General features: G+C 40.7%; 1 protein-coding gene across 1 annotated transcript in view; it reads right to left on the reverse strand.

Moving 5' to 3' along the window:
• Nucleotides 1-17382, reverse strand: part of LOC114066673 (fer-1-like protein 6) — a gene marked incomplete at its 5' end in the record, with an annotated part of 33513 nt that overhangs the window by 6293 nt on the left and 9838 nt on the right. The window contains 10 exons of the mRNA XM_027901535.1: nucleotides 1676-1839; nucleotides 2173-2414; nucleotides 4649-4747; nucleotides 7041-7129; nucleotides 7692-7834; nucleotides 10971-11131; nucleotides 12270-12440; nucleotides 14253-14380; nucleotides 15400-15525; nucleotides 16517-16648. Of these exons, the coding sequence (XP_027757336.1) occupies nucleotides 1676-1839; nucleotides 2173-2414; nucleotides 4649-4747; nucleotides 7041-7129; nucleotides 7692-7834; nucleotides 10971-11131; nucleotides 12270-12440; nucleotides 14253-14380; nucleotides 15400-15525; nucleotides 16517-16648 (1455 nt within the window). The remainder of the gene's footprint in view (nucleotides 1-1675; nucleotides 1840-2172; nucleotides 2415-4648; nucleotides 4748-7040; nucleotides 7130-7691; nucleotides 7835-10970; nucleotides 11132-12269; nucleotides 12441-14252; nucleotides 14381-15399; nucleotides 15526-16516; nucleotides 16649-17382) is intronic.

Genomic DNA, 17382 nt, shown 5'->3' on the forward strand with positions numbered 1-17382 from the left:
TCCAACCACACTAATTCCAGAACAGGGCTGTAGACATCCCCAAGTCAGGGTTCAAGCATCCAAAATGCCATAGCCTTGTAGGCACATCAGTTTGGGTTTTCCTTCACTAACTCACACAGCTCTGTTTCGTGCTCTGTTTGTTTCATGTAGACATGACCCAAAGACTGTGTGCAGAATTAACTCTTGGAATATACTTCATGCCTTGATACCTGCACTCCACCTTGGAAACAGAGGATCAGAACTGTCTTTCATTTACACTGAGGATCCCTACACTGCTGTGACTGCACAAAGTAGCCTTAAAGAAAGAGAAAATGGAGGAGTTGTGTTAAACAATGTGAATTTCACTGTAGCTTCAGATTATGCACAGAAAGCACTTCAACATTATGAAGAGAAGCTGCAGCAGAAGCAGCTGAGATAAACCCTGAGTGTGTCCAGCAGGTTGAAGGAGGTGATCCTCCCCCTCTATTCAGCCCTAGTGAGGCCACAACTGAGTGGTGTGTCCAGTTCTGGACTCCGCAGTACAAGAAAGACAAGAAGCACCTGGAGAGGGCCCAGTGGAGGCTACAAATCTGACTCAGGGTCTGGAGCATCTCTCTTGTGAGGTGAGATTGCTGGAGCTGGGCCTGTTTGATCTAGAAAAGAGAAGACTAAGGGGAGATCTCATTCATGCACATAAATATCTCCAAGATGGGTGCCAAGAGGATAGTGCCAGACTCTTTTCGATGGTGCCCCGTGACAGGACAAGAACAATGACCATAAAACAAAACACACGAAGTTTCACCTCAGTGTGAGGAAGAACTTCTTTCCATTGAGGGTGACAGAGCACTGGAACAGGCTGCCCAGGGAGGTCATGGGGTCTCCCTCTCTGGAAACATTCCAAACCCACCTGGACACGTTCCTGTGTCACCTGCTTTGGGTCACCCTGCCTTGGCAGGGGGGTTGGACTGGATGATCTCCGGAGGTCCCTTCCAACCCTAACAATTCTGTCATTTTGTGAAATGTTTAGGTACAGTCTGAGTGAGATTCACACTCTGCTGCAAGCCCTGTTATGCTAGAGGCTTCAGGTAAATTAAAATTTGTGTGACAGCATTTATATTCTTCTTAGGAGGATTCTTCTCACATAACAAGTCTTGTAGAGTTCTGGGGAAACTGTCTTTGTCCTTTGCATTCCTCTATACCAATTGTATCCTGTCACTAAACCAAAAAACACTGAGCACACTGCAAAAAGAAGAAAAGATTGTGCTCTTTCTACTTGAGATGTGCCACTAGCAAGATGAACAATGGCAGACTCCTTTGCCAAAATCAGTTCCTTTGCCTAGGTTGAAGTTAGACATAAACAGTAAAGAAATAAATAATCAGGTGAGATTCTTTCCTGGATTTGCTCAGCTGACATAAAGTTGGCTGGAAACACCTGATTTCCCACTTTACCCATCCAGTGTGCTGGGAGACAAACAATGGAAGAAAGTAAAGAAAAAGCACAAAGTCTTATGGTTGCCTGGGTTTTTCTGAACCAAATCTATGGAGAATCGCTAAAGAATTTGGAGGACTCCTACAGATTGCCAGTGGTGGCTGTTCTTCTGATGGCATATCCAAAATTAGCCCCTGTCTTTTTCAGGATCTCAGTAGAGCCTATCAGTCCCAGAGAAAAGCTGCTCGTCTGTAGTGAGCTGCCTACCGTGAGCTCCCCAGCCTTGATGAAAGGCCACCAGCCTCTGACACGCTTCTGCTGAAATATGGAGATCTTGTTCTCTTCACTTGCTGCCAAAACTGTTCCTAAGTCACAGCTTTTGGCTGTCTTTACTGCCGGAGGGAACCCGTTCAGGTCCAATTCAAGAGTGCCTGGAGGAAGAAGTAATGTGACAACACTCAGAGACCAGATAGACACGAAAGCATTTAAGGAGCAGTTTCCAGATAAGATACACAGAGCAATGAAGCAGCTTGGGCCCAAGAATCAGAGTAGGGGATTCCTCTGTACTACCAGTTATTTATTTTAATTGTCCTGGCATCATCTCACCTGAGTGACTCTCCAAGACATGTTTAGGTTTGCAATGTGGTGCTTCAGAAAAAGACAAGCAGAAGCTGGGGCTCAGACACTGTGCTGTACATACCTCTACAAAACACAGGTCTGGTGAGGCCTCAGGTGAAGTTCAGGCAGACCCATTGCATACTTACCCAAGAAATCATCTGAAGAGAGCCTTTCGAAATCCCACACCTGAAGTACCAGCTCTGCAGGTATTTTGCGTTCTGTCTTTTCCAAGGAAAATATGTTTTCTCTTTTACTAACCACGATTTGTTTCTCTGCTGGGAGATAGTGGAACGGGAACACAAAGCGCCAGTTGAAGTTGCCCTCTCCTGTCAAGGAATTGTAATGTACGTCTGTCTCCTGTTTGTCCTCTTCCAGTCCCTTTATCCACCTACAGCAATCACAGTGGAAAGCATCAGTCACCAGGGGAGCTTATATTGTAATTATGGTTATTTGGTTACAGGCATGACCATTTGCTATTTCCTACCTATCAGTAAGAGGCTGTTCAGGACTGTGACATGCAGCAACCGCCCTGGATTGGGGATCTCAGCCACCTCCCAGCTGTGCATTACTGGCAGAGGCTTCAGTAATGGCCAGTGGTGATGGAAAGCTGAGAGTGAGAATAAGATTTTTATTTCTATCAGACCCCAAAATACCAGTTGGTCATTTGCTACTGGCCAGAACATCCTCATCTTTAGGACAGGCAGCGACAGTGACATTTCTCCAGTACTAATCACCCTGCATTCATGCTGAGCCACACTAACAAATTCTATGTCAGTGTCCCAAGACTGATTTCAGGGCTTGTTATTGGAGCTTAATTTGTTTGCAGTTGCTGTTTGGGGGTATAAACATATAAGTATGGCTAGAGAAATCTCTCTGGGGTTTTTTGTGATTTTTTTTGCTTGTTTTCTGCTACAGTGTACACACTAATGGATGTGCAAAAGGATAGTGTTTTCCTAAGCATGATTTTCTCCTCTGAAGTGCTCCATGGAGGTAATGATCCAAGTAGGTATGTTTTAGTTCCAAAGATGATTTATCACAGCTTGAGTAAACATTAACATTTTTGTGCTGTATCAAAAGAGTGATTATTCCCCTGCAAGCCCCAATATTTCAACAAGGGATTATGAAAAACAGTGACAACCTGAAACATAGCATTGCCCATATGCAAATCCATGCACAGTGACAGATATAGTGCCACAGGCACTGTCTGAACATAATGAGATTCACGTCTTCATCATTAAGCAAAAAGTTTTCTACTCCTCGCTTCCCTGTAAGACCACTCTGGCATTGATAGTGATGTCCTCAATGTTATCACACAGCTCAGCACAGAGGCTGGCTTCCTATTTAGTTCCTCAATTTCGTGCTCTCAGAGCTACTCTGCTACTGCTCTGAAGACATGAGTTCATTGCTAGGTTGGATATATCTGTGTCAACACCACTGATTTCAGAGCAGCTCCTCTCAGGGAACTGCAAGGAGAGGTTTGCTCAGCCAGTGTATGCAATACCTGCACCTGCAGCACACTGGGGCCAAATGGCTGTACTGATGTGTGCTTCACCTGGGCCAGTATCGCCTGCTCCAAAGGAGTGGTGACACTCCTGGTGCCCCACACAGCTTGTTCAGAGCTACTGCAAGTTCCCCTGGTAAAGTTCACGTAGGTATTTCCTACACAGGAGTAACACCTGCTATAAGATTGCCCTGTCCTTATGCTTACTTAGGATATCTTATTGTGTTCATGTGGTTTTCAGAACCAGCAAAGTGGAAAACATCCTCTCTTTCCTGATCCATTAGCCCCAGTGCTCCCTCCTTCAGCTTTTTTTCACATTTGGTCACTGGCAATACCATGTCAGGTTTTTAAGGAAATTCATTTTGCCATATGCCTAGTGCTCCACAAATTCAGATTTTTCCAGGATTCCACAATGAGACAATTCATATTGGTGTATTTATCCTGCTCTTCAGTAGTGGAAAAACTGAAAAATCTAAGATCAGTCTGGTACCTGAGCTTTTCAGTACTTCATGCTGCCACTTTTGCCATAATTTCCTAACATCATGTACCTTCATGCAAATCCTACTCAGAAGCAGAAAGTGCAAAGCAGTACTCCAAAAGAGGCAAGTAATTAAGAAGTAACCAGCTACAATCTCAGGAAAGGAAGGAGATGGAGAGCAGAAAGTGCCCATGTGATGTTCTCCTCGGCTTGGCCATGGTCATCCACCCACACATGCTCCCCACATGAGATCAAAAGGTATTTCCAATAAAAATAGCCTGGTAAACACCTGCTCTCTTGTTTCTCATGTGGTCATAATACCCTTTTCTCTGATTATGTCAAACCTCTCTGCATTTGTGTAAGCTCTTACAGTTCAAGTTCTGTAAGTGTTAGATCTCTCTTTGCTAAGCTGTGAGCTTTGTTCTCGTCTTGTGCCATCTCTGTCTGCGTAGGAACTAACAACTAGTGTCATTTTACAGTTACTTGATTTTAAGAAAAAAAAAACAGAGAAAAAAAAGAGAAAAAAAAGAAAGCAGTATCCAATATAGGTGTAATTTGGGCGGATGTTTAGAGGAAAGTATTAAGGTCACCAAATAGCCTATTGAATATATTGTATGTTACTTTGAAGTGCTGAAGAACTTACCCTTTTACATAGATATCACTTGATTTTTGCCCTGTAAAGATATTTTCATCTTCTAGAATTACATCTTCTGTATTCCAGATAATTACTCTCAGTTCATAGCTGAAAAAGAAAGCTCTAGTCAGACACTAATGCAAAAAAAAAAAAAAATCAAATCATGCTTTTATAAAGTGAGAAATTTTATATTTGTGCATCAGCCTCAGGCCTCTTCTGTTTACAAGAGTTTAGTGATAGAGCGGCGGTGTTGGTTCCTCTCAGCTCATGGAGTAGGATGGACAAAAGCAGGGTCACTGCCAGCTTCAGAGCATGGAAAATTCCTTACTTTTCATATACCTGTTCATTTTCAATTCTTTTCACAAAAATGCTGCAGTGAAACAAGGCAAATTTGACCTGGACAACATCATCAGAATAGTCTTCAAAACAGTGATCATCTTGTTAATAAAAACCAGAACTCCCTGAGAGGTGCTTTTCAGAAGAAATGTCTAAAAACAATGCATTTTATGCAATCTAGTGCATTAAAAGGGAAGAGAAGGACTGCTTAGAGATATTTTCATTTAAGCAAGTACAATCGTCTTTAGAAACAATAGTAAAAGGAATTGAAGTTTTCCCATCCTTTCCACTCCCTATATACAGACATTTATGGTGGCTATCCATCCAAAGCTCTCAAAGCTTGAACTGAAATACAGATATTGCAGGTGACATAAAAAAGCTGATACAGAAAAACTCAGATATTCCTTGAGTCATTGTATGAACTGCAAAATTAATAAAAAAAGACCAAAAAAAGCTGTTTGAGAACACCAACATACAATTTTTCTGGTATGTCACATTTTGTCTTGGAAATAGCCTCAATCTCAGGGTGTGAAAAATTTGCTCCCAAAGTTACCAGATGCTCTTCTCCAGAAGTAACCAGAAGTTATCCAGCCATGGAGCTTTTAAGGAGGTATTGACCAGGAAAACCAGCCAACCTCTGCACCAGCCAAAGAAACTTGCATTTGCAATGGTCCATCAGAGCCTTGTGCAGTCAAAGATTGTCAATAAGAGAGAGACGTTTTCACAAAGTGTTTCAAGCTTTGTGGAGCCTGGAGCCTCCTTTGTTGCAGCAAATATGCATTTCTCAGAAAGATGTGTAATTTGTGGTTGCATGATTAGGTGTTGTGGGTTTTTTTATAATTAATATTTGACAGTGTTTTCCCCTGCTACAAAAATAGCAGCCACAATTTGGTTTGTGGGCATGATTAGCTTTAAATCTTTTTGGATTGGAAAATTCTTGTTGTTAAGGAGTTTTATAGAAAGTTATGGTCTGAAGGAGGTAATTGTTACATGGACTCTTTTTTGTTTGTTAGTTTGCTTGTCAAATCTTGGTTTTTGTAAAAGGAAAGGAAATTAAACATATTTTTGTTATATTGTGTCCTGTTCAAACATAAATAATACAGGAATAGTATCTGATGATGCTTCAGACAAAATTCTCAGGAAAGGCCTTGCTAAAATATAGGATGGGCTGAGAACTCTGTAGCTTATTTTTGTATTTTATTTACAAAGATTCAATTAGCTTGAAGAACTATGCACACTGTTGCACATAAAGCAGCAAAAGTAAATGGGAAATTTGAAAGAAGGTTCTTCTGAACAGATCTTGCCTCTTTGTTGCTGCTTTATGTGTTTCTTGATCTATCTTTGAACAAAGTGCTGGAAATCCAATAGGTGTAATACTACTGCATCAGATTAAAGAGCTCAACCAGGGTCAAGTGAGTTATCTCGCTGAAAGAGGTAGTGAAACCAGAATTACTTCTTTCAGCTCAACAAGTGGATGATAACATCTGAATTATTAAGAAACTCTTGCCTCTAGCTACCTGTAATTGTCGGAGGATGTAGCAAGGCTGTGCAGCCTGACCATGGGAGAAAGAATGTAAATAAGATGTGAACGTCCAATCATATGTGAAGGCTCGTGGTAAATATAGATAATAGAGCTAAGAATAGTGTTAGTATGTAAGATTCTAGGAGACAGTGTGTGTGAGCAGCTGTGTGAAGACAATGTAATATTCTGGATGAAGAGAATAAAGCTGAATTTAGGCCATCATCATCTGAGTGCCCAGTTTTATTTACATGGCCGTCCTCATATTTAATACAACATGTAATCTCTAAATGAAAAAGGGATTTCTTTCTAAAAGAGGTGTGTGATAGCCCTTGATGAAAAAAACCACCAACAGCTCTTTGAGTTGTGTAACAGAGGAAACCAAACTAGATGATCTTGTTGGACTTGAAGTCATATGAACCCAAGAATACTTTTCTTGGGATTGGAGAGAGTTTTTTTAATAGTTCTTTTTCTATTTATTTCCAGACACTTAAGAAAGAGTCAGTCTTTGAAGAGTTATTGCTGTGAGAAAGCATAGAGTATTACCCTTTGGGTTTTCTTGGTGAAATGTCCACTGGGGGGCCTGGCAGAGGCATATCATTAGGAAACATGTCGACCCACATCTGTACACGGCCCTTGAAAACAAAGAGAGAAACATCTCTGCAACCCAATTTTACAGAGACTTTAAAAGGATTTAAATATAGTTCTGACATCCAAAACTACCACTTTGTCTATGAGCATCAACCATCTCACTCTCATGTAACCATGGTTTCATCTATTAACTTTCTACACAGCATATTTTTTTCATAGTTATTTATTCAATTTCTGAGGAATTTAGTGAAGTTGGAATAGAGCTCAAACACTGTCAGCTTCAAGGTAAAATCCATGTAAAAATAGTATTTGACGAACAGAAAAAAAAAGAGCCAAAGTTCAAATATAAGAAGTTTCATCAAATTAATAAACTAAAACATTTAAAATAATGAAAAGAAGCAGTTACACCTTGTGTGATTACTGTGTACTGGGTAATACCCACATGGGTGACAATTTCCAGGTTGATACAGTACGAAGTCTCATGTATGGTGCAACACTTGGATGCTGACTCTGTAACTTTGTGGCTACAAATAGAAACCACCAGAACTGAAGGAAATGAAAACTGTTCCTGAGGCTGCCATCAGCACCACCTCTGAGCTGCTCTACCTGTTCCATGCCTGGCTTATCCTTATGGTAGAGAGGCCGAGTCTCAATGTGCTCTGGGACCAGTTTGTATCCAGCTCCAGGGATTTCCTCCCAAGCACGTAAAACCTTTAAGGAGAGATGTTCATACGATTCAACTGGCTCCTCTATAGGAAAGAGGAAAACAAAAACAACAAAGGGAGCTGAATTATAATATTGAATCCCTCGGTAATATGTTGCATTAACTATTAAAGATAGCAATTAAAAATTTGCTTGAGTTAACAGAAGTGTTTTATGTATTCCAGCTAAATAAAGAAGGATCTTGAAATGCACTTAGTTCTCATAAATAAGGGTACCCACAGGGGGAACTAAAAGTTTAGCACTTAGGCAGCAGTTTCCCTGTAAAACAGCAAATCATTTCACTATTACAGTAGCAGTTTTTAACAAGAAGATGGAAGAAACCTGTAAACTATCCTTTTTACAAGAACTTGCAAATTTTTGAAGCTCATGAAAGACAAGGTGACTTGGATTTCACAAAGCTGACAGTAAACAGGCACTAACAGTTATCTACACCTCATTTTGCTTTATGTCAGTGACAGCAAAGACCCTCCTGGAGAACTGAATCACACCTCGAGGGAAGAGAGTTGAAGTCCATGGGCATGAAAATGTCACCTTCTGACCAGCTCAGCTTGACCACTGGAAGGGAGACCCCAGAGAATGGCACCTCAAGAAAGGACCAAGGAAGATAATATTTGATAGGAGGGTGGATAGCAGAAAGCAGAGAAAGCCTTTTGTGCTCTTGAATTTCTCTTTCCTCCTTTTTTGTGTGGGCTCCACACTAAAGGAGCCCAGACTTTTGAAGAGTGATATCTCCTAGATTAGAAGTCCCTAAGTGAGAAGAAGGTTAAGATTTATTTGTGTCAGCAAACTGTTATCACTTTTCCTGCGGGTGTTGCTGTCTCCAAATTGCTGGTAGTTGACAAAAGGCTCATTTGGAATTCAAACAGTAGGTATTAAACCCTTCCTAACGGCTCAAAGAGTGAGGAAAGGATGATCCTGTGGTTATGAATCTTGATTCCCTCATGTGCACCAACATGTGTTTGAGGTGCAATGTGTTTCATCTAATTTTAGCCAACTAAAAGCAAGGTCTCCAGCCTGAGCTAATCAGCCAGGCAGCCTCAGTAGTAATGATGCAGATTGTCCTACAATATCCCATATTCTCTCAAAGACATCTTTACAAAGACTGCTTTTACCTCTGAAGATGCCTATTTCTTCCTGTTGGCTACAGGTAGTCCTAGACTACCTGGGAGCAGCGGACAGGCAGTTGGACAAGATGATTGTGCTTTGTCTCTTCCAACTGAACTACTCTATTTCATCTGATTTCTGTGTTCCTAAGCAAAGTCAAATTCTTCTTTCCCTTGCAATTTAAAGCTGGATGGATAAATACAATTTTCTCCACCTCTACAGTGGAAAAGGTATTGCTTCCTTTTTCTAGCACTCTTCTAGAGCTCAAATCCATAGCCTTTGTTAGTTTTATAGGCCCAAATGACAACAACCACAGAAACCTGACAGGAAATAATGATCCAGATGTACTTGTCAGAACAGCAGTCTGGATAGGAATTATGCAAAGACTGTATGGTACAAACTATTTCTGTATAACATGTTGAAAAACTTGTGTTCATAAGTACTTTGGTCTTTGCCATCTGGTTCTATATTTCCTTGCTTCTGATTTCCATCATCTTGTCTGACATTGGTTTGTCTTAATCTTATTTTAGTGAACTAGAATCTTGATTGAGAGATCCTGTTTCTGGTAGTCACACACAGTCATCTGCTAGTGAGGAAAATAAACAGCAATACTGGAATCAAAAATTGCTTTCAGGCCAGAAAGCAAAAAATGGATCAACTTTTCTCCCTTCAACAGTGCTACCTTAGCTGTATTTTGTAGCTGCCAAGAGGAATGTGGTCAGATAAGGGAGTGGAGGTTTTCCTGCACTGCCAGTGTCCACTACTATTTCTTCAAGCCCACTCCTTTTTTTCCCCTTGAAAGGCTCCATCCTTACACCTCTTTTCCTTAACCTCAGTATAAAACTGAACTATAGAATGGTTTCAGTTGGAAGGAATGTTTAAAGACCATCTTGTCCAACCCCCTGCCATCAGCAGAGACATCTTTCACTGATAACTCTGTCCCACTGCACCCTGGTGTGATATGGACACTCAAGGTCCTGGTAGCTTTGACCTCTTTTTAATATGGGAGTTCTGAAAGTAACTTCTGTCCTGCCATTTGGATTCATGGACCCCAAAGATATCAAGAAGAGACAAAAATCAGCAAAGAGGAAGGACAAGTAGGAAAGATAGGACTGGCAGGTAAGTGGCCGTGAATCTAACTGTGGTCAGAGACTTGTGTAACCTTAGAATCATAGAATAGATTGGGTTGGAAAAGACCTCCAAGATCATCGAGTCCAACCCCTGATCCAACTCCAGTTACTATATCATGGCACTAAGGGCCATGTCCAATTTCTGTTTAAAAACCTCCAGGGATGGTGAATCCACCACCTCTCTGGGCAGGCCGTTCCAATGCCTGATTACCCTCTCTGTAAAGAATTTCTTCCTAACATCTAACCTAAACCTCCCCTGGCAGAGCTTGAGCCCATGTCCCCGTGTCCTATTGTTGGTTGCCTGGGAGAAGAGACCAACCCCCACCTGGCTTCAGGTAGTTGAAGGTCTGTGTGATGAGGTCACCTCTAAGCCTTCTCCAGACTAAGTAACTTGAGCAACTCCATTCAAATCTGTACTTCTCTTTCCTCTTCTTCTCAATTCCTGGGTCTTTCTACCCTAGTGTTTTAGTTTAGACAGGGATTGCATGTCTTGAAAGACTCTCCTTGACTTCCCATGCTTTGATATATTGTGCGGGAGGATCTCAGAGTGTGCAAGTTGGACTTCTCTCAGATCAGCACTAAGCCAGAAGACATGTTCCAAGAGGGTCCCCTGCACTCCAACTAATTCTGGGCATACCATCCGTGGGATCAGGTAGGAGCTAGTCCAAAGTATCTCCCAGCAGCCACCATCGGGATGTCAGGTTACCAGCAACAACTGCTTCACCCTACAGATTCTCTGCAATTCAGGTACAGCAAAAGCTAATATAAACACACCCTCAACTGACACAGTTAGATGAGTGTTTCAAAGCAGACACAGACTCCAGAATCTGACTTTAGAATGCATAGCACAACAGGGCCGCTACTACAGCTTGGGCAGGCACTTGGTATGGCTACAATGCAACTGAAGAATGCCAAACTACTTCATTACCATTCTCATCTTCTGTGAAGACTGTCTGTCCCTTAAAGACTTTTGTTCCTACTTGTATCTCCCCCGGCCTCATGAAGGGTCCATTGATTTTGTAGTCCTTGCAGAGCTTAGTGAGGATCTCACTTGGCTTGGTTGCATCTCGCCATGCATTGTACCCTTCTCTGCAAGGAGGAAACAGAGAGAGAAGAGAAACAGGTGAAGTTTCTTTCAGCAAAGTGCACTGACAAATCAGGAGTTTCCACGTAGAATTCGCCTTGTGGTCAGTGGCCCTGACATCTGCTCAGTCAAACTTCCCCTTTGAATTGTTCAGCACTACCTCTTGAGAAACCCTCTCTGTCTGCTCAGGTGCTGGAGACCAACCACTCCTCTGAAAACACAGGGGAAGCTGAGACAGCCTTACCCAGAGCTTAGATAAAGTAACCCAGGCATTGGCATGCTTCCCAACAGGAAAAGGACCAGACCTTGAGCCACGTTCTAACTAAAGAATTCAAGTCTACATGTGCTACCTCCACTGAAGAAAAAGTGCTGTGCAACTCCCATGTGCAGAGGAGAAGCTGAGGTTATCTGGGACATGAAGAAATATCTCACACTGGAGATGAGCTAGCAAGGGAAGCTTTGTGGTTTAGTCTCTGCTCCTGGATTGCTTTTTTCCATTTTCCACTCTTTGTTTATAGATAAAATGAGAAACAATCATAGGAGAACACCAAACCCACATCTCCCAGTTTAGTGCCCCACGCCAGGGCAGTGGAGTTATTTTGGATTGATTAGTTAATTTTGTGCACAACATCCTTGAGAGTGCAGCTGCATGGCAGGGACCAGGAACAGCATCATCACCCTATGACTCTCCCCTGCCAGAGAGGTCATAGCAGGAGTCCCACTCTGCTCCCTCTCCACCCAGTGCCACATGAGTCCCACTTGCCTTTCTGCAATCACACCAGTTGCAGCTGAATAACAGAGAGCAGAGTAGAGCCCTGGCATAACATCTCTGGGAGATTCTTTTCCCTATTTACCCATTATGCCTGTCCAAGGTAGTTTATCAAACAGGTATGTCATACATGAGCTGTTTTCTATCTAAAATACTCCTTGAACAAACAGTGCTGTTAATTTTAAAATATCCATTTCCCACTGAGGCTGGCAGCTATCCAGAGCCACCACTAAGCTCTATGGTGAATTTTAATTAAAATACCTCCCGTGACACTTTTGTGGTGGAGAAAGCATAATATTTAGCCACATCTGGAATTTTTCTGTGAAGTCAAGTCACTCACTGTGTGCTCTGTTGCTGTCTGAAGAATTACTTACATTTCATATTGACTCTGTAACCCACAGGTAGCTCGATGCCTGCTGTAGAAACGATTCTCCAAATCAATTTTAGTCTCTCCAATGAGATCATCAGTCCCCACGAAATCATGGTCATAGATCAGGACTCTGAGCAAGGAATCCTTGGGGAATGTAGCTTGAATTTCAAATGATCTACAGGAAAAATTAAGAACTACATGCAGTCAACTCAGTTTTGAAGCCTAAAAGACTAAGCTAATGAATGCTGTGCAAACAATGTGTGAATCATGTCCCTTCTAATAAGCAGTGGGTTTTTTGATAGTGCTTTTTGCTTCAATTAAATATTCGAACATGCTGGAAACACACAGTGCAAAAGTTTTCTTCCTCCTCCTTCTCTACCATCCCCTATACAGTTCTAAGATTGCTCCTACAGTAGACAGAAATGGAAGCTGGTCAACTGCAATAATTCATCCTGAATCCAATACAGGTGGAAGTCTGGAAATTACCAGGCTTATCAAGCTCTATGTAAGGGTTTTCATATGCTTTTCAGAAGCCTCAAAAGGTACATCTGAGTCTTTTCTGTTCTCTTCCAAAAGCTGCAGGTTAAATATTGAAAATAAGAGTGTGGGGGCACCCAACAAAATGATCAGACAAAAGTTTTAAACAAGTCTCAAAAAAGCAAAGATCAGAACTCCCTTTTTCACTCAGTGCATTTTTCAGGGATAGGAATCATTATTATTGAGATGTTTAGGGAGGATGAAAATATAAAAGTTATACAACAATGATTTGATAAATTAGTGGAAGACAGGACATCCTCATCAGACAACACTGGCTCCAGATTTCTCCAAAGCACAGGCAAAATGTGTCCTGAAGGATGAGTTTTGTTCTTTTTCTCAAGGTAGTAAAAGTAAATTTCATAGCAACAGCAGAGCACTTTTAGAAGGAGAGATAGGTTTGGGCATGGTCTGGAATTGCTAGAAGTTGGTTGTGTCTGCTGACCTGGGTTTCTAGGATAATGAGAAGTGTTTACTGTGATTGACAGTACTGCTGCAGGGGAGGTGCTGGTCCAGTCACTCCAGTACTGTCACTGCCAGCAGCAGCAAGGACTGTCCAAATCAACAGCCCATTCCTTGCCTAAAACAAACACAGTGGTGATTTCCCATTCCATTTATATATATGTATAAAGGCTGTGCTCTGTGGTTTGTCATAATGATGGATCAGTTGCAACCTCTGCTAAGGAAGAGCTTAAGGCACAGAAACTGAGATGGCATGCTATGGAGGGACCACTCTTGTCTGTTTTCCTTACACTTTTGTCTGTAAGTCTCTGTTTTTGCAGACAGGATCCTGTTCTACAGGGCTTTCAGTTCAAAGTATAGTTTCTCTGTTTTAATGTTCTTACAGAATAACTGCACCCCAATTCAAAATGTTTTCAACCTTCTTAAAACAGGGAAACTTACTGGGGAAAAAAAATCTCAGCTATTAGCATTAAAAATATAAATAAGTATAAAGCATTGATAATACAAAGTAGATGTTTATGGCAGCTAGCCCCTGGCTCCTGCATTCAGAAGGCCATATGAGTTCAAAAAGCTGTTTATTTTGTCCTAGCTCTAAAACGACGAGATTTATTTGGCACTTTATTCAACCTGAAATAGCAACAAAGATTATGAAATCACTCTTTACTGTTCTGATGTTAATTTCACGTTAAACTTAATGTTTGTATTAATTTGCACAGAAAATACCATTGTTGCTTCATTTCCTCTCATGCATCATTTTGCAAAACCTCTTTACAGATTTCATTACTTTACGTGTTTTGATAGGTATGAAAATGAAATATTTTATAATCATACAGGGTGACACAAATTCTCAATATTTTAACCAGCATAAGTACAAAACATCTAAACAGGCAGAAATCAGCTTATAATAAACACTCTGTAATAGTAATAGCAACAGTGGTAGCAAGTGATAAAGCACAAATTACATTGAACAAGAAAATAAGTCATCACTGACCTTCCAAATACAGGGTTTAGCTGCTTGGGGATGTAGTTTTCTCTGTCTTTAATTTCTGTGTTGCCCAGTCTCAGCACAATGTAGGGATCTGACTTGCCATCTGGATCAGCTGGGCTGAGGTTAAATGCCTGTTAGGAATTAAAACTTTTCTCAAGAAGTTTGCTTGAATGCAGCATGGTCACAGAAAATGTAACATTCCTGCTCAGTCCTGGATGCTCTGGAAGTGCAGGGGCTTTTCTTGCCTGAACTAATACAAAATTTGGCCTTTAGCTTTGCAGACCACTAGGAAAAGATGATCCGGAGGAGAAGGCAGTTTGCAAAGGTGGAGCAAAAGTAAGTGCTGTCCCACCACTAAGATGCAAAAAGATGAGCAGGAGAGACAATGCTGAGGAAGAAGCTGGCTGCACAGGTGCGTGTAGGATTCAGGAAAGGCCTTCCAAAAATAATGTTCCAGGTCCTTGAAGAGCACAAAACAATTCTTTATAGAATCACAGAATTGTTAAGGATGGAAAAGACCTTTAAGTCTTTATATTCATGAAATAAAGCGATCTCTTCCTATTCTTGTCTTCTGTTTCGTTGCCACTGTCTCTTTGCATGCTGTCTTTCTTAGATTACCTGCCACTCCCTTGCTTCTCTGAAATACCAGTTCTTCTCACACTGTGCTCTCTCATCTTCTTGTCTTCTGTTCTTCTAAAGGTATCAACCCCAAAACTTGTTCACAACATCTACCACTTTGATAATGTGCAATTCACAGCCCTCAAATAATATCCTCCTTACTGAGGTTTTGTTTAAATGTGTGTCATTTTAAAACAACTCTACTGATTAAAACTGGCTTCGTTTGTACAACATGGCTGGAACAGGTTGTCCATACTATGTTAGTTATGCATCCAGCCCTTTCAGTTTGAGCAACTAAAGTGACTCTCCGGTCTTGGAGAAACCTCCAGGTTTCTCATTAGGAATATAGAAAATTTTCTGTCCTGAACACTCATTTCTACAGTATGAAACATTGTCTGAAATATGATCAGAAAAAATAATACCACACGGATGGGGATTTTTGGAAGCTGCACTGCAAAGCCATTGAAAGTAAATAGAGTTGAGAAGAAACATCCAAGTTATTTCAGGGTTCGAAGAGCATCTGTCTACTTACTGCCACAATGTAAACCCTGATGAGTACTTTGACAGAGTGGTTTGGTGGTATCCCTTGCAGGATGCGGGGCTGCCCTCCGTCCAGCAAGCTGCCATCCTCAGGACTCGGGTATATGCAGAAGGAGCCCTGGGAATACATTGACTTTTATCTTCCTCGAGAATAGGTCAGGTGCAATATACAACCAACTCTTTGAACCCAAACAAAACATCATTCATGCAGCCTGTGCTGCAGTACATCGTGGTACAACTCACAAGGAACCCAGACCTCAGTACACTAAACATCACCTTTTAAAATGTCTTTTCTCTATAACATGGTGCCATTACCACATCTAAATGTGGAAGTACCTGCATGCTCTTAGCTCATTATTTGATTATTTAAAATTAACACCTGCAGGCATTCTAAATCCAGTTTTCCTGTTATTAACATTCTAAAAATAATATTTTGACCTTAACTGTATATTTGCAAATTAATAATTCCATTGGGTAAGTTTCACAACAGTGTGACAGGAATCTAACTGTGTTTTTGCAGCCACCATATAAGTCATATAAATCAATATTGACTCATACTGCTGAGTAGCTCATATTGCCTGAAAGCAACTAACTAGTCATTTGGACAGAAATTTGCATTGTAAAATAATTGAGACATCAATGAGTTTAATCAGTTCCTCTAAACTACAAAGTGCTTGAAAGCTGATTAGCATTACTCATGCTTTCAGCTTTTCAGATTGCCTGATGGTGCCCTGGATCAGGCCGGAGCTGTGAGGGCCTCCATTTAAATTACATGAAGCTGCACATGAGGTGCTGTAACTGATAGTGCAGCAATAAAGTTGCATTAGTGAAAGCTGGACGACATAATATATTTCTTCTTCCCCTTCTGTGATTTCCAACTCCCTGCAATTTCTTATTTCAAAACAGCAGTGAACACCTGATGCTGGATGCTGCTTTTTTTCTATCAGAAAATGGAAAAAGAAAACACATGACTCTAGGTCTAATAAAAGACATAATTATATTTAAACAGACTGTCAATGTCTATTTCTTTCATTCCTGGTATATCTGAAATATGTATGAAAACCTAAAGTCTCTAAATTATTACTCATGTAATCAATATTAAAGCTTACCTTAAATTTTCCTATTATTCTGTCTTCAGCATCAGCATGAACTTCGTCATTAGATTTTCCTCTAAAAAGCTGGAAAGTTTTCACCCAGTCCTCAAAGTTATTAAATTCACTCTCCAAATCTCCTTCATAAATCTTTGAAAACAGAAGAATGCTTATTTTTTTATGGTGCAGTGAATATATTTATAGCCACTTTTTTATTACAGAATGACTAGAAATCCATTTTGACTCAAAATGCAGATTTTAATAAAACTGAGGTTTTGCAGAAGTCCTTGAGGAGAAAAGTTAATTCACAGCTTAAAACAGGACCAGTTTTGTCCTCAACCAAAGTCTTTCACAACTATTGAAATGACACCTTAATGCCACAGGAAGAAGTGATTTTAGAGGGGCCAAAATAAATGTTTGTGAGCCCTGGTGTGAAAAACAGTGTGGATGTGCTGCTTTTTGCTTCTGTTTCCTCTCTGCATTGTGCTTTTGATGTACTGACCCATTCTGGTATGTTAACGTGTCAAAACTTGAGAGCAATAACAAAGTGCTGTGGGGACAGAGCTTTGGGATAGCTTAAAAGACCAAATCATTTTTCAAAGAACATGATTTCTTTCAATAGTCTCTCCCTGTAATTTATCAAGCGTTATTCAGTGCGAAATAGAAGGGCCTATATTCTGCCATCTCTTAAAAAATGGAAACAGCAGTTTCGAGTTCCCCTTTATTCAGCTACAATCTAATCCAAAGAGTTCTAAACTTTTCAAATCTCCCATCTCTCCAGTCATTTTGCATGACCCATATAGTTTTCTTTGAAATCCTTCTATCACTACCCAACCAAATTTAATGTGAGCTCAATATTATCTCCCATCAGGGAGAATGCACGA

This window comes from Empidonax traillii, unplaced genomic scaffold (assembly GCF_003031625.1).
Source record: "Empidonax traillii isolate 1590-97213 ecotype Southwest subspecies unplaced genomic scaffold, ASM303162v1 scaffold796:size359387, whole genome shotgun sequence".
Lineage (NCBI taxonomy): Eukaryota > Metazoa > Chordata > Aves > Passeriformes > Tyrannidae > Empidonax > Empidonax traillii.